The 21,845-nt window shown below is 36.7% G+C and overlaps 1 protein-coding gene across 2 annotated transcripts; it reads right to left on the reverse strand.

Annotated features, from left to right (window-relative positions):
- Positions 1-1,556: 1,556 nt before the first annotated feature.
- Positions 1,557-21,311, reverse strand: BBS5 (Bardet-Biedl syndrome 5). 2 transcript variants are annotated; one of them, XM_043894160.1, is made up of 12 exons: positions 21,136-21,311; positions 18,556-18,638; positions 16,891-16,956; positions 16,249-16,298; positions 16,008-16,135; positions 13,391-13,526; positions 12,418-12,513; positions 8,473-8,535; positions 6,942-7,076; positions 3,088-3,171; positions 2,123-2,146; positions 1,557-1,973 (listed from the first exon to the last, which is right to left on the reverse strand). In XM_043894160.1, the coding sequence occupies exons 1-12, from the start codon at positions 21,192-21,194 to the stop codon at positions 1,872-1,874; spliced, it is 1,026 nt and encodes a 341-aa protein (XP_043750095.1). In that variant the 5' UTR covers positions 21,195-21,311; the 3' UTR covers positions 1,557-1,871. The 2 variants fall into 2 exon arrangements, with proteins under 2 accessions (XP_043750095.1, XP_043750096.1); XM_043894161.1 differs by lacking the exon at positions 12,418-12,513.
- Positions 21,312-21,845: the final 534 nt, after the last annotated feature.

Here is a 21,845-nt window from a genome sequence, read left to right on the forward strand (position 1 = left end):
TTGTTGACTGTAATAGAACACACCATATTAAGTATGGGATGCCTAAGGCATGACTTGAAAAAAACTGATCCTTTGTTTATATACAAATAGCATCATATACTTCTTCATGAAATATTTTATTATAAAATTATGTTATCACATTATAAAAAACTCAGTCGGGCTGTAAATATACTTTACTTTCAAAGATTGGTATTCTTAAACATGCTCAAAAGAAGATAAGCTCCATAAACACAGGGATTTGGGGAGGTTTGTTTTGTTCAATGCTATAACCACACGACCTCACGAGTGCTCCATAAATATTTGTTGAAGGAATGAATGAATGTCCTTAGATCAGGGAAATATGTATTTTTAAATTTCAAGGTCTCCATCCATGAGTAAAGGCTTTTTCCTCTTATTTTACATCACGGTGAAGTCAATGGTACTGTCAGCTGCTAAAACAACAGCTGAGAGAAGAGTTTATTGACTCTTTTTCCATTTATAGATGCCACTAAAGGTTTTAACACACTAGAAAAAGCTAACAGCTGCTCTGTTTAAACAATAAATGACTCATTTCTCTCTACACGTAACACCTAACATTTGAAAAGATTAATGAGTCAGATGCAAGCACCATGATATGACTTTTGAGATTATTACTTACTAATCAGCAACTTTATAGTCTGTTTTGCTTGAAAAAGTATTAAAATAATAGTCTGAGCTGCATTTTGTGACCTGTATACATTTTTCAAGCACACTTCCCCCCTAATATAGGTTATTTTAACTCCATCCCTTAAAAATCCTTCCCTGTTTAAATATAGAACCAATTAATAGCTTTTGTTTATTGATTTTTATTAAACTCAGGTTGTGTGCATGTGTTGCTCAGTCGTGTCTGACTCTTTGCGACCCCATGAACTGTAACCTGCCAGGCTTCTTTGTCATGGAATTCTCCAGGCAAGAATACTGGAGTGGATTGCCATTCCCTTCTCCAGAGAAACTCAGGTTAGCACTTGATTATTACATGTCTATGGTTGTGCATTATCTTAAATGATTTTACACACTCAGTTTTTTTGCTCTAGAGAAACAGGGTTCCTTTGTTTAATTTTAATGTTTTGACAAAAGTTCCTTAGTTTCTTTATACTGAAGCAATACCAAAAAAAAAAGTGATGCCAGAGAAGTCACCAAATCTTACCTGACCAAGAAATCAGAAAATATTGAATTTTGAACACTTCAAAGAAGTTTCAATGAATACAAAGAGAAAGTCAATAAATGAACTGTTTATTTACAAACTAAAGTTATTTCCTTATAAATGTTTTCCTGCCAAAATGATATTGAAATTATTTACAAAACAGTGCCCCAAACTTTATATAGGGAATCGATAACCTCCAAAGTTAGCTATAATTTTTGGCTTCTACATAAATGATTACCTAAAACTGGTAAGCTTAAGGTTTGTAATTTATATATTCAATTTATATTAGAGCTATGTGATAAATATATTTAAACCAGAATTTTATAATTAAGAAAGCAGTATTTGATTATTCCATAAGAAGAGTCTTATACTTTAAAATAATATTTTCAGAACATTTAATGGTGCTGCATAAACTCTTTATTAAGCTCAATATAATACAGTCTTTTAATATCCACAGACTAATAATTTATAAGTACTAGGTACAAAATAAACATATTTACAACAAACCAGATACATTTCGATTACAATTTCAAATATAATTTTTGTAGAAGACTGGCAGTAAAATCTTAGATGAGTTTTTCCTTAATCATTAAAAAACTCTCTTAAAAACTTTTTCTGTAAATGTAAAAACTATTCCATGCCTTATAGTAGGCAACTAGTATCTTTAATCTTGAGATATCTGTAAAGAGAAATTCAGCTCAACTCAAGATCAATTCATCACTTCCCAAAGTCCCTGTAGGGTGAATCCATCCTTCAATTTCTCTATTGCAAGCCCCAGTTCTTCTGAAAACACAGGTTCGCGATCTTGTTGCTTTTTGGGAGATAAGAGGATAAGATGGGAATAGAGAAGGTGAGCAAGGAAGAGGAAAAAAACAAAAAATAGGTTTCACATAAGTGTGTGAATACTGAATACTGGAATATAGAAAGTTTTTTCATACACTATAGGTAAAATATCCTTACCTTGTTGCCATCAGCAAAATAAGCCTGTAAGACAAAGAAAATTATATTTCACATACTTGACACATAATAGGTTATGAGGTTAAGGAATAGGTAATTAACTTACAGAAAAATTCTGAAACTAACTATTTTATATTCTGTTACTGTGTTTCTAATGGTTTTCTCACCTATCTTTACAAAGCTGGTAGTAGAATTCACTTTTGTCAATATTAATGTCTTCAAGAGTTATGCTAAATTTAAGTGCTAAAACTGTGCTTTGTAACTGGTGCATAGTTAGCATTGAAAGTAGATAAGAGAATGATTTAGCAGATATAAAATTTTACCCCTACTTTTGGTTTAAAAGAAGATGCTGGCAAAACAAAACAAAGCAGTAAGTGCTTCAATGTGTCAGCAAATGCACACACTGAGGTTGCTGTAGTTTATAATTAACTATCTTATACTTAGCTTAAAATTTTTCATTCTCAGAGCAGTATTCTAGTCAGATTTATAGACCATGGTATATAGAATGCATTATTATTATTTTGGCTACTAATTAAATAATACAGATTTGCAAACAAGAAATTTTACTGTTCAAATAGAAATCCATTTTAAGATAATACACCTACAAAATTAAAAGGAGGGAGATCTTTCTCATAAAGATTACTTATGGAAAGTGTAGATTTTAAATTAATTAACTATATTTAACATATTCTATTATCTTAAAGTATGAAGAAACTTTTCATGTATCTGAAATCCTCTGAATAAGTATGTTCTCAAATTATTTCTCAGTTTGGTAATTTAAAAGTATTTTCTCACACAGAAAATTCCCTACCTTGGAAAAAAAAATTATTCTCCAACTCATGTTTAAAACAATCTAAAAAGTCTCAAGCTTTATGATATTTTACACATTTAAACCATTATTTAATTGAACATGACTCAGATAAAAAAAATACACAAGAAATTTAGTGATGCTCCTTCATAATGCTCACCACAAAAGCATCCGAGTGATCATCAGAGTCTATCTCTACATCATCTTGAATTTGTTTGACGGTCAGAGCTTCAAGGGGCTGTGGCTGAAAATCAGTAGGTGTTAAAAAGAATCAGTAGATGTTAAACTACATCAATAAGACCATATTAAACAAATAAATAATTTTAGTAGAATGTGCTATAAGAATTGTAAATACCTGCAAAAGGATATCACAATTAACAACTACTCAAGTCTTACAAAAATCACTGCATAATTTACATTCTACTAAAACTTACATGAACAGTAAAATGAAAGTCAGTTAAATCTTAAGCTTTTAAATCTGAAGTTAGTATTATCAAAAGAGTTAAAATGAAAAATTTACACAAACTTGATATGATACTTAGAAATATTCATAAAGAAAAAAAACTCTCATTGGGCTTTATCTGATTTTCTGATAGTTAAAAACTCTCTGGTAGTTTAAAAACCTAACTTGTATAATAGCATATTTTAAAATTTCCTCAAAATAGTCATTGAATAGAATTTGTGAAAAAAGAAATTCATGAAAAAAAAGAAACCTAAGATTTGTATGGAATATTCTAAAGGTAAAGCAAAATACATACAGTGCTGATATCTATTAATTCATTTTTCCAATATCTGAATATCTTTAGTGTATGAGGTACTATGCTGGCTACCTCCTCTGTCCATGAGATTCTCCACACAAGGATATGGGAGTGGGTTGCCATACCCTCCTCCAGGGGATCTTCCTGACCCAGTGATTGAACCGACATCTTTTACATCTCCTGCATTGACAGGCAGGTTCTTTACCACTAGCACCACCTGGGAACCCCCATGCTGGTACCACCTAAGGTATAAAGTTTTCACCCTTACCACAGAAGGTGTGTAATACAGTTGGAGTGGAGTGAAGGATAAAATACAATTATAAATAGCTAAATATCAGGTTGAACTATTAGACATTGCTATTTTTTTTAATTTAAAAAATGGTCAAATATTAAGAATATCATATGGTTCAACCTACAGACAACAGCTGTAACAAATGCAGTATCTATTGTAATAGAAGAGTCTGGCCACAGCACAACTTCTGGCTTGTGCACGCCAGAAACCTTCATGAAGAAAAGGCTGGCAGGTGCCTGAGGGCTTTTAGGACAAGGATGATTTTCACAGATAGGATTAGGGGAAAGGGCATTCCTGGCAGAGGGGATCAGCATCAGCGAAGGTGAGAAACCACAGGATCTGGCTGAAGATGAATAATACAACTTCCAGAACATGAGAGTCCCGCAAGGCAGAGGAGCCAAGCAGGAGTATTGTACTGAACAATGCCCAGGAGTATCACTCACACTGTGGTTGTGCAGATAAGGTGGGGAAGGTAGACTGGAGTCTACTGAAATGTTTAAATACCAGCTCAGACAATGTGGACTATTTATGGGTAATGTGTGGGGAAGAGTTGATGTAGGAGTGTACTGCTGACAAGAGATTGACCTGATTCCCTAGTCCGAGAACAGCTGGTATTTCAACCATGTTTAGAACTGTGTGACTGTGTACAAGTAAATTAACCTATCTAAGCCTCAGTCTCCTTAACAGTGAGATAGAGATGACAATGATGATGATGATACAGTTCATAGTGCTTTTGGCAGGATTAAATGAGATGAGGCATATAAAATTCTTAGAGCAGTGAACAACAAAGAGTAGGCACTCAACACAGTCATTCAACAATTCTGACTATTCATTAAGAGTCTATTATGTGCTACTTTTGATTGCTGGAGACAGAGTGGTTAAAGAAAATAGACAAAAATCCCTGACTTCATGAACATTATTTATAATGGAGGAGACTGATTAGTGTTACCAAAAACAAAGCAAGCAAGCAAGAGAGCAAATAAACAAGCAAAATAAGGGATAAAAAAGTTACAGGGGTGGTTGTTGTAGATGGATAGTCAGGGAAGAGCTCTCTAAACAGGTGTCTTTGAAGTAAGGACTTACACGCAGTGACAAAGTGAGTTACTCTGGCTAACTACTGTTACACACTGAGGGCCAAAGAAGGGGGAAAAAGGAGAAATAAAAGGTAGCAAGAGAATGGGTAGCAGTGTCTCCAAGGTGCTGGCCACTTTATGGACACAATCAATAACTTTGTGAAAGAGATTATCTTTATTTTATAATGTGAAAACTGAAGCTAAAATCTGCCTAGAATCACAAATAAATAGTGAAATTAAGAACAAAGTCAGAATTGTCAGGTTCCAAGGACCATGCTTGTTCAACAACATTATTCTACAATCAAAAGTAGCAAAGGAAACTGCAGTTTGAATGGAAAGAAAGGGATAGGAACAGGGGAGAGGATGGTATAACTGGCTGAATGTTTAAAATGAGATAACGGGAAAAATAAAAAATGGTAAATCCCAGGGTTTTGAGCACATCTGACTTTGACAATAAGGTAGTAAATAAATAGATAAATCGGTAGGATTTTGATTTTGAGAAAAATGACAAGATTTTAGGTATGCCAAGTTTGAGATACTCAACCATGTCCTACTGTATCTTACTGATTTGCAAAGTTATTGATTAAATTACTAAGATAAAATTGTAAAGGAGAAATTCAATTCATGTTATTTGGAATGCTCATCTATGTGAAAATACTCAATAATACTTGGAACCATGATAAGCTGAGAGAGTATGCCAAGGTCAGAAAGATCTGGGAGTCATCTACGTAAGTGCCAGCTGAAGAAACCGGGGGAGCAGTGATATTGCTGAGGAATATACAGAGGAGGCAGAGCCAAAGGGAGAATGCTGAGAGCCGTGCAGGCTGGGAAGAAAGCAGAAAGGATGGTTAAGGAGATAAAATACCTAAGAGTGTACAATATTGTGTCAACAACCCAAAGACAAATTTCAGTTGGAAGGGGAAGGGGGTATATATGGAATTTGACAGGGAGAGAAACAAGAAGCACAACGAAGCTGAAGTCAGAGGGTACGAGTTAGTACTTGGCTGCCGAATCTGACTTTTTGATCTTCCCTGGCCACCTGCTATAGTCCAAGAGCAGGAGAAGAGACAGATAATATATGTGATATATGATATAGCTCGACATGCACAGTACTGTTTGGGACACTGATGAAAGAGTGGGTGGACACCAGCAATAGACCAGACAGTGAGGGCCTCAGCAAAAGAACAGACAGCAAGGGAGCCTGGGACAGAGCGTCCCTGGCAAGGGCACTGCTGTCAGAGCAGATGGCGAGGGTCTCTAATGGAGCGGCTGGGAGGACACCAGTGAACCGCCAGATGGCGAGGGGCCCACGTGCAGAGGCTGAAGAGTAAAGTCAAAAGACAGCTGATGGACCTGGAGCGCAGTGACTGGGGCAGAAACCAGAAGTCGTGAGCAAGACAAAGAGCAGACAGGCAAGCGTGATATTCAAAGTATTTCATAACTGACTTGGAAGAGGCTCTGATAAATATGAACTGACACAGGCGATGTTGATGGAGCAGTCTCCTGCAGTTGCTATATTGTGGGTCACTAGAGGAAGAAAATAGTGTCTGTGAGGCCTGTAAAGTTTGACCAAATGCTAATGGGTGGCTGAGGTAGAATAAAAATAAAGTTGTCAGAGCAAGAGATTTAAGTCTCTCTACATCAGAAGAGCCTTGCACATGGGGACATCTTCGGATAGACTGCTACACAGATGGGCAGGAATGAATGGTGAAGCAGCCAGGGAGAAGATAGGTGGTAGGCACAAATAAGAGTCAGTCATACTGATGAAGCAGAGTCTGTATATTCATCATTTTAAACATGGTTTAAAATTAAATTGTGCATACAGCTGAGGTTTATAGATTATGTAAAGACAAGTCAGCAAATTCTATACATCACACACTGAACAAAATACCTTTTCTTCCATCTCATAATCCACTCCAAATATAGGATTGGCAGAATAGACTTTGTGAAGTGAGTTGATCTCCTTAACTGATTCTTTTAGTTTTTCCACAGGATCTATTTTGAAGCCAAGAACATATCCTCCACTCTACAGGAAAAAATAATGAAAAAACAGAAAACAAGCCTGAGGAATCATATTTACAACATATGATAAACTACAGTTCTAATTGTTCTTATTTCAGAACACATTATGTAAGTTGATTTTTTTAAATTAAATTTTTTATTATAAAAACTTCCAGCATACACAAAAATAGAAGAGTAGGATAACTGTCCATGTAGCTATCATCCAGCTTCAACAAGTAACAACATATGGCCAACTCTGTTCCATTTTTAACTTCCCCATCCCCCAAATCTCCTCCCCTTACCCACTCAGAATTATTTTGAAGTATCCAGATATCACATAAATTCATCTGAAAATATCAAAGGTATTATTTCAAGATTAAAAAAATACACTACTGTAGATTATGAAGGTCAAGGGAATTAAGTTTTTCCTGAGCTCAACCTTGAAAATGAATAGACTATATATTAAAAACAAAAAGGGAATGGCATATCTGTTGCTGGAGAAAAAGCGTTAGGCAATTTGCTCTGGGGTGAGACTATATGTTTTTGGGCTCAAATCCTGGTTTTACAACAAACTTACTAGCTGTGTGATGTTGGGAGATTTACTTTCCTTATCTAAGTTTTTTTTTTTTTTTGGCCATGACACAAGGCTTGCAGGATCTTAGTTCCCCGACCAGAGATTAAACCTAGGTCATAGCAGTATAAGAGTGCTGACTTTTAATCACTGAACTGCCAGGGAATTCCCATATAAGCTTTAATTTTCTAACCATAAAATGGTTATCATGTTGTTGTGAACTTAGCAAACAATAAATGGCAGCTACCAATGTATAGGCCAGGGGAAAGGAGTAGAAATTCCTGTTTAAATTTAGAATTCAGAAGAGAAACACCTATTTCAAAAAATGTATAAGAATAAATTACACCTGGCATAATGGGGCACAGCAGTTTCTAACCAGATACAGTATAACCTGTGTTTGATAGTATAAAATCTCAAATAGGGTGCGTGTATCTTGTATACCTGTGCTGCTCTATCTTCTGAATCAGTCAGACCTAGAAGCAAAAGCTAGCTCTACCACTTACTACTCATGAGACCACAGACAAGGTTCCTAACTTCTCCGAGCCTCAGTTTCCTTGACTGTAAAATGGGGAAAAATAGTAACTGTATCATATCATAGGGTTGTATAAAGACTGAGATAATGTCACAACCATAATCATAATTAATATGTCTGCCCAATAGAGAAACATAAGCAGGATTCTTTCCATGGGAACAATTAGTATATGACTTCAAACTCTTCATATAACCTCATGTTACAGCTAATATTCTTCTTGGATATAACCTGGTTATTATATAAATAAAACTAAAAATATAGACTGTCATACAGTTTTTTAAACCTATTAAAGATTAATAAAAATATAAAACATCTTACCTGCTGAGAGCTTTCTATGACAAGAGCTAAACCAAATTTTGAATCTCTAATCTTTATTGACCGCTAGATGTAAAATGAAAAAGAAAAAAAAAATGTTTATTTTTATCTGACAGTAGGGACGTTTTAACAGAAGTTTTCTAACTTTTACACAGTTAACTACTTTTCATAGTCTGAAAAACAGAATTCTTCCCTTTTCTTTTTCCTCACACACCCATGGAGATCAAGTAAATAAAAATTCTCATACTGGAAATAGGCAACAAACCTGTAAGGTAATTCAAAGACAATGCCTCTGAAATATGCACAAAATTCTGACTTAAATGTTCTCTGCTTCAGGGAGTCCGCAACTTCTCTGGATATTTTAAACCAAAGACCAACAGTCTTTTAGTTATGGAGAGCCAGTGTCTTTGGTGGTTCCTAAGGCTAGGTTAGTTTTTAAAAGTCACACGTGCCTTCTGTTTCTTACATCATAGATGGCTAAATTCTGAAAGAATCCCCATTCCATTTACTGAACAAAAAAAAGAAAGTATGGGTATTCATCACTGGGCATCAGGGAAGCCTGGGATAGGTCAAATGGAATTCACTCAACTGGTGAGAGGGACATGAGGATGAAACTTGGCTAGCAGGTGAGCAGTGACACCAGTGACCTGGAAGAAGGTTAGAGGGATAGAAGCATAATGACATGAAGGACCTGTGGAAAGAGACACAAAATGTACTCACTGGTAGGGTTAGAGAACCATGGAGAATCTAACAGTATGACCAGCAGACCAAAGGCCCTGGAAGGACAGTATTTGTGGTAGGTGATGGTATATCATACACCCAGAAAGATGGGTATTGTAAGGTGAGAAAGAAAAAGAGAGACAGACTAAGTGGTAATCGTAATGAAAACCTGGTCATCCATTTAGATTACTTCATACCCTGCCAGGAGTATACACAGTCCTGGTTAAGAACCATAGAACACTGGCATCCTGGTTGTGAACGGCTAATCTAACCAGGTGACTGAGGTTGACAGAGGCTGTCAAGAAAGAAACTGGCAAGAATATATGTATATATATACATACATCTATAGGAGTGGAAAAACCATAGCTTTGACTAGACGGACCTTTGTTGGCAAAGTAACATCTCTGCTTTTTAATATGCTGTCTAGGTTGGTCATAGCATAAAGAAAGCTGAGCGCTGAAGAATTAATGCTTTTGAACTGTGGTGCTGGAGAAGACTCTTGAGAGTCTCTTGGACTGCAAGGAGATCCAACCGGTTAATCCTAAAGGAAATCAGTCCTGAATATTCATTGGAAGGACTGATGCTGAAGCTGAAACACCAATACTTTAGCCACCTGATGTGAAGAACTGACTCAATGGAAAAGACCCTGATGCTGGGAAAGACTGAAGGCGGGAGGAGAAGGGGATGACAGAGGATGAGATGGTTGGAAGGCATCACCAACTCGATGGACATAAGTTTGAGTAAGCTCCGGGAGTTGGTGATGGACAGGGAAGCCTGGCATGCTGTGGTCCAAGGGGTCACAAAGAGTCGGACACAACTGAGCAACTGAACTGATAGGCGTGGAGTCAGGGCAACGGCTGAGGCACAGGGCTGAAGTTAGAAAATGATTGCCCCAGTGACAGACTGGCAGTATCAGATTGCAAGTTGTTCAGGCCAGGCTGAATTCATTCCAGAGTCCATATTTGGCAACTGTATTCTTAAAAAACGAAAAGTACACTACCTGAAGAACAGAAAGCACAGGGTTGTTTACTACTCAGTAATTAATTTTTCAGCATGAGAGGCTGAGCAAGCTACAGCATATGTAAATGCAATACAAAACAGCAATGAACAATACTAACATCAATTATATCAAATGCCTATGTAGACTCTCACATTTTCCTAGCTATGATATAAATTCTTATATTTCTTTAGATGACCAGAAATAATTTTCTTCCTATCAGATCCTGTAATTTTTTTGTTTAAGGTATTGCTTTTCTCCACCAGACTGAAAGCTCCTTAAAAGGCAGAAACTGCGTACTGGTTCATGACTTTCATTACTGAGCACAGGGTAGGTGCTCACTATTTGGCAAATCAATGATCAGATATTTTAAAGTAATTCAGATATCAAACAATTTAGCAAAATATAGGCTTGGGAATATTTTGCAAATAATTATCTTTCTCACAGGTCAAGAAATCTTTTTTAAAAATAAAATTTTCCAGGTATCACATACATTGCGTCTAATACTCAAATATTTATTAATGAAACTGTTTAGCCTTAAGACTACTTATATTCTACAATAAGGGTGATCATCATAGGATAACCTCACAGGATTTTTATTAACTATTTTTATGTTTCATGTAATTTGCACTAGGATCTGATGAGCAGTTTTTTAAATACATAAAATGAAATTCTTCAGCTTATTGGAGTTTATGATTTGTTTCACTAAATCACACACTTACCATTAAAGCAGTGCAGAGTAAAAAGAATCACTTTTATCTACTCCCAAAACAAACTAGTCTGAGATGTAATTAGTTCTTATTCTAAATTCTAACAGCTTTAATTTAAGGTAAAATCATTATCAATAAAAGCCATCTTGATTCCTTTCACCAAACCTGTGGTATGAATCCAGCTTACACTACAGGCTGTATCTGAATACAATAAAAACACTTCATTCACAGAATCAATGAATCCATTCAGGCTTTAAAAGGGTTTGAGCAGAAAGTTGCAAGCCATAGAGTGAGCCATGCCAAAGAACCACTATATATTGGGTTGGCCTTTAAAGGTTGTTCAAGTTTTTCCATAAGCTGCCCTGGAAAGTGCTTTGAATAAAATCTAAGAAAAATCACCTTAATCTGTGTGATAATTATTTAAAATTAAAAGTTTATTGAGGTATACTTAATTTACAAGGTTGTGCCAATTTCAGGTACACAGCAAAGTGAATCTGCCATACAAATACATATATCCACGCTTCTCCAGATTCCCTTCCCATATAGACCATTACAGAGTACTGAGCAGAGTTCTCTGTACTATACAGTAGATCCTTATTTATTTTATATACACTGGGGGCTTCCCTGATAGCTCAGTTGGTAAAAGAATCCACCTGCAATGCAGGAGACCCTGGTTCAATTCCTGGATTGGAAAGATCCACTGGAGAAGGAATAGGCTACTCACTCCAATATTCTTGGGCTTCCTTTGTGGCTCAGCTGGTAAAGAATCCACCTGCAATGTGGGGGACCTGGGCTCGATCCCTGGGTTGGGAAGATCACCTGGAGAAGGGCAAAGCTACCCGCTCCAGTATTCTGGCCTGGAGAATTTCATGGACTGTATAGTCAATGGGGTCACAGAGCTGGACATGACTAAGCAACTTTCACTTCACTTCACTTCATATACATTAGTGTGTATGTGTCCATGCCAATTTTCCAATTTATCCCTCCCCTCCTTGCCTTCCAATAACCAGAAGTTTATCTTCTGCATCTGTGCTATTTAAATTTTTAGAATCCAGTATGTGTGCATGCATGCTTAGTTGCTAAGTCGTGTCCAACTCTTTTACAACCCTGTGGACTGTAGTCCACTAGGCTCCTCTGTCTATGGGATTTTCCAGGCAAGAATATTGGAGTGGGTTGCCATTTCCTTCTCCAGGGGATCTTCCCGACCCAGGGGTTGAACCTGAGCCTCCTGCATTGGCAGATGGATTCTTTACCACTGAGCCACCTGGGAAGCCCAGAATTCAGTATATTTTCCTCTTAATGAAAAGAGAAATGTAAGCTGATAATGGTGCTGTTTCCCTTGATTGTAAATAGAGTTGGGTCTTTCTGATTATCAACATTTAAAAAGTATGCTCTCAGCTACACTGCTGTCACTTAAAAAGGGGAAGAAGGGACTCATCTAATCCCCAAAGTCCTATTAACTGTTGAATAGAAATTATGTATTCTACATTAAAATAAGGTCATCGAAATGCATGCACTTACTATTTGCAGATATGGTATACTGACGTTAAAACTGTCATTCATATTTGCATGCCACACAATTCTCACATTGGTAATAAAAAAGGTTCCTAAATTTCCCTGTAAAGGAGAGTGATGAGAGGGACATCAGTGATCATGTCTGAATACTTACGCTTTACTTTCTAAACACGAGAATAATTGTGATTAACACAGAAGCATAAAATACCAGAATTGAGCATTATGAGGAGTTACTCAGATGTGGAGCTGTCTACATCCTATAGCATATTTATCATAGTCCACAACTAGAACTTTTCTAGCGAGCAAAGTTTATTCACAATTTAAGCTTATGATTCCATGTTTAGCAAGAGCTCTTCAATCACAATGTTTCACCACAGTGGTTATCAATTGAAACTAGGCTGTAACACCCATGAAGGTTGGAAACTATTCTTAGTAAGAGACAATTTTTTTCTAGAAATTGATTTGTTTCTTATTCCCACTATTAGTTGCTTATATGTTTCATCTGGTTATAATTTCAAGAGGAAATGAAAAGTTACAATAATGGATGTAGGAGTCACCAAGTGAGTTAACATGTTTAATTCCACAAAGACTGGATTAAAAGGTTTCCATGACAGTCCACCCTATGACTCTCCTCAATTAGCCTAGGTTATCATGCTGTGGAGGGTAGTGCACTAAGGGAGGAAGAGTGAGACTGTAGGATAAACTAGATGCGGAAGTCACCTAAGTCTTTAGGGCCCAAGGTTTTCATCTGTAAGTGAATAATAAGATGATCCTCTAAGGTCCACTTAAGCTCTAAAGTTTACATAAAACAACTGTTGCTAAAAAGAGTATAAAGATATGAAAATCAGAGTATTATTTATATCAAGTGCTATAATGCAATATTAAGAGTTAAATAAATATCCAAACCCAATCATATATGGAAAAATGATTACCAAAGAAAGCACCACCCCAAAAGGTTTGCTAGTTCTTTGCATGGTACCTGATCACTGGATAAATTCCATACTCCATTGATTTTATTATATATATTTTCTTGTGGTAATAATCTTAGTTGCTTATTTTGAATTAGAGCACTTCTCAATTTAAAATCACGATACATTTTAGAAGTTTCATATGCTCTATTAAAAAAGAGAATAAAAGATTAATTCAAACTGAAAATGTGGTTTTCTTAGATTATGTCTACTTATCTACAAAAATACACAGTTGTACATCACTCAAATAGCTATTAAGGTAAGTTAAAAAAGTATTTTTGTTAATAAATTTTGGTGATTATAGTCTTTTGTACTGTATCTGTTTGTCATTTCAGTGTAGTATTTACAAATTTTTATTTTTTTTTATTATTATTATTTTTTTTTAGTACTTACAAATTTTATCTCAGTAACCTAAATTTGAGATGTCTAATTTTAATAGATACAGTATGGCACAAATGAGAAGAAGCAAATTTTTTCTTTAAGCTAAAAAACAATGCCTGTAAAAATAGACATGAATATCAATTTTTCTATCAAAAAGCTTCCCTTCATTTCTCTGTTTTTAGGTATAAAAGCACAATTATTCTCTTAACATAAATAGGAGTACAATTACTTTTCCACTGAAACCTGAAAACTTACGCCCACATCTACCTATATACAGAAAATTAGAAAGAATCTGTACCAACTCCAAAAGGAACTCTAAGACAGAGTATGTATCTGTGTGTGTTTGCATAGTAAGTTCCTAGACTTTTTCTTTCTGTGTTTCCCTACTGATAAATAATAAAAACAGGAGAAAACTCTGATTAACTTTTGGTTAATTCTAATTTTAACTCCACAAAAATACAGGCTAATTTACCCTTTTATTAAAGCTAAAGTGTTTTCTTGGCCTGAACAACTTTAGAACTCATTTATATAAGTTATAATATGTATTGTTAAACTAATGATTTTTACTTTAATCTTCTAATATATGAATTACAAAACAGCAGAATTTTAGCATTTGCCCATAAATCTTCATTTCCTTTAGGACTGTAATCATCAATATTTAACCAGTGGAAAAAATGGACATTATTTCTCTATGAATTGTTTTGGAGGAACACGCAACATTTTTATACTATTAAGAAAAAGGAGCTTCCCGGCTCCCTTCACACTCCATTTCATATTACTTCTCTAAGTGAGATAAAGAGATATGAGTCAGGTATGTGCTTAAGAGAACTAAAATAAAACATGCTTTAAAAAAAAAAATGCTTTCGCACAAAAACTTGTATATGCACGTTCATAGAAGCATTATTCCTAATAGCTAAGAAGCGGAAACAACTCAAATGTCTATCAGCTAATGAGTGGATAAACAAAATATGTGTCCATATAATGGAATCTTATTCAGTTATAAAAAGGAAAGATGTACTAATAATATGACACAACACGTAGCATCTCTGAAAACATTACATAAGTGAAAGAAGTCAGACATAAAATGTCACTATATTATGTGATTACATTTATATGAAATGCTCAGAAAGGGCAAATCCATAGAGACAGAAAATAAACCAGTGGTTGCCAAGAGCCATAGGGAGGAGGGAATGGGGAGTGACTACTATGAGGGTTTCTTTTTGGGGTATTGAAAATATTCTGGAATTGAGTAGAGGTGAATATATTAACACTAACAAATTGTAAACCTTAAAATGGTAAATTTTATGTTATGTGAATTATATCTCTAAGAAAACCAAACCATTATATAGATTAAAAAATCATCAACAAAATTTAAAAAAATAACTAGGAAACTAATAAATTTGCAATACACATAACAGTAAAATTAAGAAATTTACAACAGAAAACTATATACATAGCCAAACAGTATGAATAATTTCAACATCACTAGTAATAAAAGGAATTCAAATTAAAACAACATAATAAAACACATACATACTATATGTCTGCATGTAAAAAAAAATCTTATGTGTGTGTACTTTTTTTCTCCTGGCCTGGCATCTTAGCCAAACTTTTAAGAAAACCACACTAATTAGGGCTGGTTTTAAAAAAAAACGAGCTGAGGTAGTAAAAGAAGAGAATAGCTAAACAAAAACCCAAAACTCTTTAGAGAAATCATCCAATCATTCCTTCTACTGTTAGAAAAATAATCATAATTCCTTAATTGAATTATTCAACTTGGTTATCTACCAAGTTGAATGTCTCTGTTTCATTTTTTAACTATCTCTGTAGCTAATTTAACAGACTCTTCAGCAGTCTTATGTGTTTTATAAATACCGTCAAAGTGAAAGTGAAAGTCATGCTCAGTCGTGTCTGACTCTTTGCGACCCCATGGGCTTTACAGTCCATGGAATTCTCCAGGCCAGGATACTGGAGTGGGTAACCTGTTCCCTTCTCCAGGGGACCTTCCCAATCCAGGGATCGAACCCAGTCTCCCACATTGCAGGCAGATTCTTTACCAGCTGAGTCACCAGAAAATACCTTCAAAGTGTTTATTAAACAGTAATGTAACATGTTCTATGTATCTTTGGGAAGTCTGCAACAGACTTTGGAGGAAGGCAGCACCACATGTCAATATTTTATCCTCTAAACCTTTTTATCATAAAATTACCTTAAAAATATTCAATAATCTATCAAGTATTACCATACCTGTGTACTGCAATCACAGAAGTATAAAGTCTAGGACTTCCAGGAACCAAATTCGTAAATATAAACTCAAAACGAGTACTGTTACATTTTGTTAGTACATAAAGAGCTTCAGTTTGGCCTCGTAATTTCTGTAAGGACAAATTTTAAGAGCAATTTCTCATTTACAGTGAAAACAAACATCAACCTCAGATATCTACTGTTTCCTCACTATATATAATTCAATAAGATTTTTCCAACTTACAGAGTTAGCAGTCCTTGTTGTAATATTCAATATGCAGTTGTAACCAATAGCTAAAATTCAAAAGTAAAGAATTTAAAGAACATGATACACTGAACTAAGGGGGGAAAAAAACCATATATACACAGAACTCTGAGCTTAAAAAATCACATATGGATAAAAATACAACTTTAAAAAATTTTAAGAAATATCTACAAATTTAAATTAAATAATTAAAAGAAATATAAAGTTAATTCTGCCTCTTTTAAACAAACAAAAATAAGTCGAGCTGGATAATCTACAATAGTTTAAAAAACAAGTGAAACAACATTTAACACAATTAAAGGTTGTACTTTTTATTAGAATTTAGATCCCCCTTGAAACAGGTTATAGAAAATTTCAAAGTAAAGGAAAAAACAAAACCAAAAATCAATGTAAAAGCATTAATCTTATAAACATCCAAGAGATTAAACGGACAGGTTGGAAAAACATTTGTTTTGCATTATCATGTAGTCCGTGGTTTGTCTAGGATTTCTTAAGTTTTTATCAATCAAAACTTTTCACATATTTCATGGTATAGCTTTTTTTTTTTGGTATCAAGAGCCACTGTGCAAGCTGATGTGACAAATTACTTTTTCTTACATGCTTTCTAACAAAGATACTTACAAAGATTGACTCTGGGTAACGCCAAAGAGTGCCAGACAATTCTTAAATTTGTTACTAAGAGTCTACCTAAAAGCAAACAAACAGAACATCAGGTTACCTTACCTAAGGACCAACTTTTGCAGTACCGAATGAGATGGACATGAAACTTCTGGCCCAGCATCAACAGCAACACTTGTAGATGTTTGTTACACATTTATTAATTGAAAATATGGATTGAGCATATAGATTCTAGGTAAGGTATACAATGTGTGATTTAGAATCCCAGAGAAACAAAATCTGACAGTTAATAGAAAAAATACAGGTATTCACTGCCAACAGCTTGGTTTGACTCAACTGATAAAGGAGAAAACTTTGTACTTTTTTCTTTTTCTCTATAGAAGATGTTCTGGGGGTCCTAGCAGGTCAGATGCAGCCAGCTGAGTATGTGTGAAAGACAGTATAATTACTAAGCCATTCAGTGAAATTACCTTTCTCAAAGAACTCTCATATACACATGAATCCCTGCCATATGAGTGCTCTCTTAGCGGTTCTCATTTAAATAAGCCATATATATTTTTTTTTTTTTTGCTACGAGCAAATTTTTTCCTCATACGAAGTTATAGCTAGGCTGAAGTCTGTTAAAGGCTTATGCTTTTCATCCTTAGCCTCAAACTGATGTTCTTACACTGATATATGTACAAAGTTAGAGAAGCTTCATTTCTCAAAGTTTATCCTATAGTAGTCCCTATAGATGCCCCAAGGCAAAAAAAAAAAAAAAAAATCAAGTAAACCTATGCATGGTAAACTATGTGTCTTAGAAATATATAATACCATTGTGTGTGTGTATGTGTTATGTTGCTCAGTCATCTCCGACTCTTTGCAACCCTATGGACTGTAGCCCACCAGGCTCCTCTGTCCATGCGATTCTCTAGGCAAGAGTACTGGAGTGGGTTGCCATGCCCTCCTCCAGGGGATCTTCCCAACCCAGGGATTGAACCCACACCTCTTAGGTCTCCTGCACTAGCAGGCAGGTTCATCGCAACAGAGGATGCGATGGTTGGATGTCATCACCAACTCAATGGACATGAGTTTGAGCAAACTCTGGGAGATACTGAAGGACAGGGAAGTCTGCCATGCTGCCGTCCATGGGGTCACAGAGTCTGATTTGACTTAGTGACTGAACAACAACCTTGTTTACTGCAGCATTTCTTCACCAAATTATAACCATGGAATTCTTTTGATGAGTAATCTATAGCCATGACATACTCCTTCCTCCATGAAAAAACCCCTAGAATATCTAAAATCAGAGAAACTAAGCCTGTGTGAATGCCAGGGTGAGATGCAATAGGCGATTCTAAAAACAAAGGCAGGCATCTCAAGGGAAACTGTAGAGCATTACATGATATGTTTGACAAATAGTAAGTCCCCTAGCATGGCTAGAGTGTAAAGTTCCCACAAGACCACAGAAGACTGGTCTTCTGGACTGCCTGCATCAACTGGGGTCAAACAGAAAAGAGATGGATCACTTAAATTAGGTTAACTGAGGTTTGTTTACAGGACTTATTACAATAGTATCAGGAATCATAAGCAACATATAATGCTGTTTCCTATCTTATTCTCCAGCTAATATAACTTAACATTTTAAATTTAAACCAGAAACATAAAATACATTAGAAATATACTCACCTCTATCCCCATTATTTCCTTTGGTGTCTTCAACTGAATCTAAACAATCAATAAGGACTTCTCCAGGTCTTGTTTTCATTTGTCTAAAATAAATATAAAGGCTTTACTATTTTAGCTACAACACCCGCTTACAATCGTCGGAGAGAAAAGACATCTGTATATAACAGACAAAAGTATAAATGATACAGTACCAAATGTCCAGCCATTTGAAAATAAGGTTTGCAAGAACTTAAAGATCCTGGCGATCAAGTGGGGCCTGGTGTGACCAGGGACATGCAGAGAAGCCAGAAATATAGAGAAAGGATTTAGAGAAATACGAGAAGAGAATCCATGATTAAAGACCTTAGAAGTAAGAAATGATAAGAGAATGTGGGGGCCTGGTTGGGGAAAAAGGTACATGTTGAGAGAGAGTAAAAAATACAATAGGATAAGTGAGAACAAACCAGATTATGGAGAACTAGAATGCCAGTCAGACAGACATGGGTTTTATCTGGTGTACAGTGGAGAAGCCCCAGAGATTTCTGTATAGAGCAAAGAAGTCATGCAGTTACAGAAGGAACAGATTAAAGCAAAGCAACATTAAGACTTGGTAAAAAAATCAGATAAAGGAGACAAAAGAAAATAATGAAAAATAGGTTGCTGACTGACAGAATGCAACCTAGAGTGTCCATAAAAAAGAAAAAGAAAAAAAGAAAAATCCAGCAGAATATGTGGTGGAGCTTTCTAACACATTCTCAATAAAACTAACTCAATTATCTATTGGAAATACAGACATGATCATATCACCTTCCTGCTTCAAAGCCAAGTTATCCCAATGCCTAGAAGGAAGTCCAAAATCCTCAACTGAATATTTCATAATCTGGCTAATTTACCTTTCTATTTGCACCTCTTTCCTCTACTTGCCAGATCCTGCCTTCTAATCAGTGAGATTTATACCTCTAAGACTCTGTATCTAATTTTTTTCCTTCCTTTTTTCTGGAATACTCTCCCCCTGTCTCCCCTAGCAAGGTCCGACTCATTCATCAGGGCTCAATTCAGATATTATTTTTTCTTTGAGGCCTTCCCTAGGAAGAATGGACTTTTTTGTTTCTATGGTCTTCCAGCTTTTTGTTCATTTTTTCAATGATGGTATTTACCACATTTTTAATATCCTGCACTAATGTATCCCTGCACTAGAATGGTGGGGTGGGGTGGGGTCATTTCCTATTATTTTGTATCTTTATTTATTTTTTAATTTTTTTGCATCTCCAACCATGGGATTCTCCAGGCAAGAATACTGGAGTGGGTTGCCATTTCCACCTCCAGGGGTTCTTCCCCACCCAAGGGATCCAAGCTGCTTCTCTTACATCTGCACTGGGAGGTGAGTTAACACTAGCGCCACCTGGGAAGCCCCAGTTATCAGCACAGTAACCAGCACATACCAAGGATTTGATAAATGTTTAATAAACTGAAAATGTTCATGAAATGGACATTTGCTTGATTAAGAACTTTCCAGGGATAATAGAAAAAGTCAAACAATGTGTGCAACATATTACTGCCACATAACTACAAATTGCCTTCTCTCACAACTATCTTAAACGATCCAAGACCATCTTAGTAATAGATATCTAAGCCACAACTAAGTCTGGGAAATTAATATTTCATTTTTTCCACCGAGGAAAATTCTGTTCATAATAAAGAATCATGAGAAGTGGCTAAAAAGCAGCAAACCATTACCAAGAAACTTAGCTTTACTATTTTTCAACACTTAATACTCAATATTGGATGGCATCACTGACGCAATGGACATGAGTTTGAGTAGGCTGAGGGAGTTGGTGATGGACAGGGAGGCCTGGCGTGCTGCAGTCCATGGGGTCGCAAAGAGTCGGACACGACCGAGCTACTAAACTGAACACCCAATGGGCATTTTTTCCTGGACTGCTGGCAGCTAGTTTCTAACTATTCTTTAAAACATAAAATTTCCTAAAACAGGATTTCTGTTTGAGAGACTTCAAAAGGAGGTTCCTTCTTACTGTTGGTGATTTAGATGAATAACCAGATGGAAGCTTACCGTGGGAATAAAGTTTGCATGTTTGGGGATTCTGGAGAATGCTTACTCCCACTTCCTTCGGAGACTCAAGCTTTAGAATGAAGTCATTTTTCTAAGGGCCAGCAATGTACGTCCTTATTCTAGACCTACTTTCAGAATCCTCGTTTCCTGAGTCGCTGCCCCAGGTTCCTTCCACCATACGAAACTGGCAAGGCAAGTTCACTGGGGGGTACTAGACGCCCAAGCCCTCGGCGGTCCCGGCCGTGTTTGGGCTCAACTTCCTCATAGATTCCCCGGGCCAAGACAGGGCGTGGGATCTTACGGGACCGAAACGGCGTACAACCTAGACGAGCCCCGGCTGTGGCGCCTCGAGAGGGCCGCAGGGCCCCGGCCAGTCTGGGGTTTCTTGAGGCGAGCACAGCAGCGCCAACCTCCTCCCACCCTCGAGAGGCCCGTGAGCCGCGGGGTCGTAGACTCCGCCCGCGGGTGGAGAAATGGCGCTGCGACGCCTTCTACAGGCTCCAGGCCCCGGGCGAATCTTGGCGACTCACTGTGAGTACACGTCGAAGCGGACATCCCGGTCCTCCCAAAGCGCGTCCAGCACCGACATGGTGACCACAGCGGTGGAGGCCGGGCGGCGTCCCGCCGGCTCCAAGGCAACCAGTCGCCTCTGTCACGACGTCTACGGAGGGTGCCGAGGCCCAAACTTCCTCCAGGTAACGTCGCGCTTTCCCAGCCCTGTCGGATTTGTGGATTTGAGGCTCCAGGCAGGATTCTGCGGCTCAAAGAAGCCGAGCTGGCCACCGGCCAGGAGCGGGTGCTTGACTTCTGAGTGACCTTCCTCGCCTCCTTAAAGCTCGTCGCAACCACTCTTTCCACTTCTCTACCCTGTCTTAAAATTCAGACAAGAAATTTCCCTGGCCGTCTGCTGGTTAAGACTTTGCGCTTCCAGTACTGAGGGCCCCGGGTTTGATCCCTGATCAGAGAACTATTAATAAGATGTTGCAAGCTACAGGGTGTGGCCCAAAAAACAAAAACTTTTTTTTTTATTCACCTGTAAACATGTGCTACATTTAATGAAAAAGCAAGAATAATGTAGAAAGTCTGAGAGCCCTGGAAGATTGTTCCCAGATCTTAAAACTTAAGCAGTAAAACCCCAACATTTGCACAGATGGATATCAGAATTGTTATATGCCAGTCCTTCATTTGTACTTTTCCTCTACCCACCTGTTGAAGTGGAATGTCTCTGTTCTCCTCTGAC

Source organism: Cervus elaphus, chromosome 33 (assembly GCF_910594005.1).
Source record: "Cervus elaphus chromosome 33, mCerEla1.1, whole genome shotgun sequence".
NCBI lineage: Eukaryota > Metazoa > Chordata > Mammalia > Artiodactyla > Cervidae > Cervus > Cervus elaphus.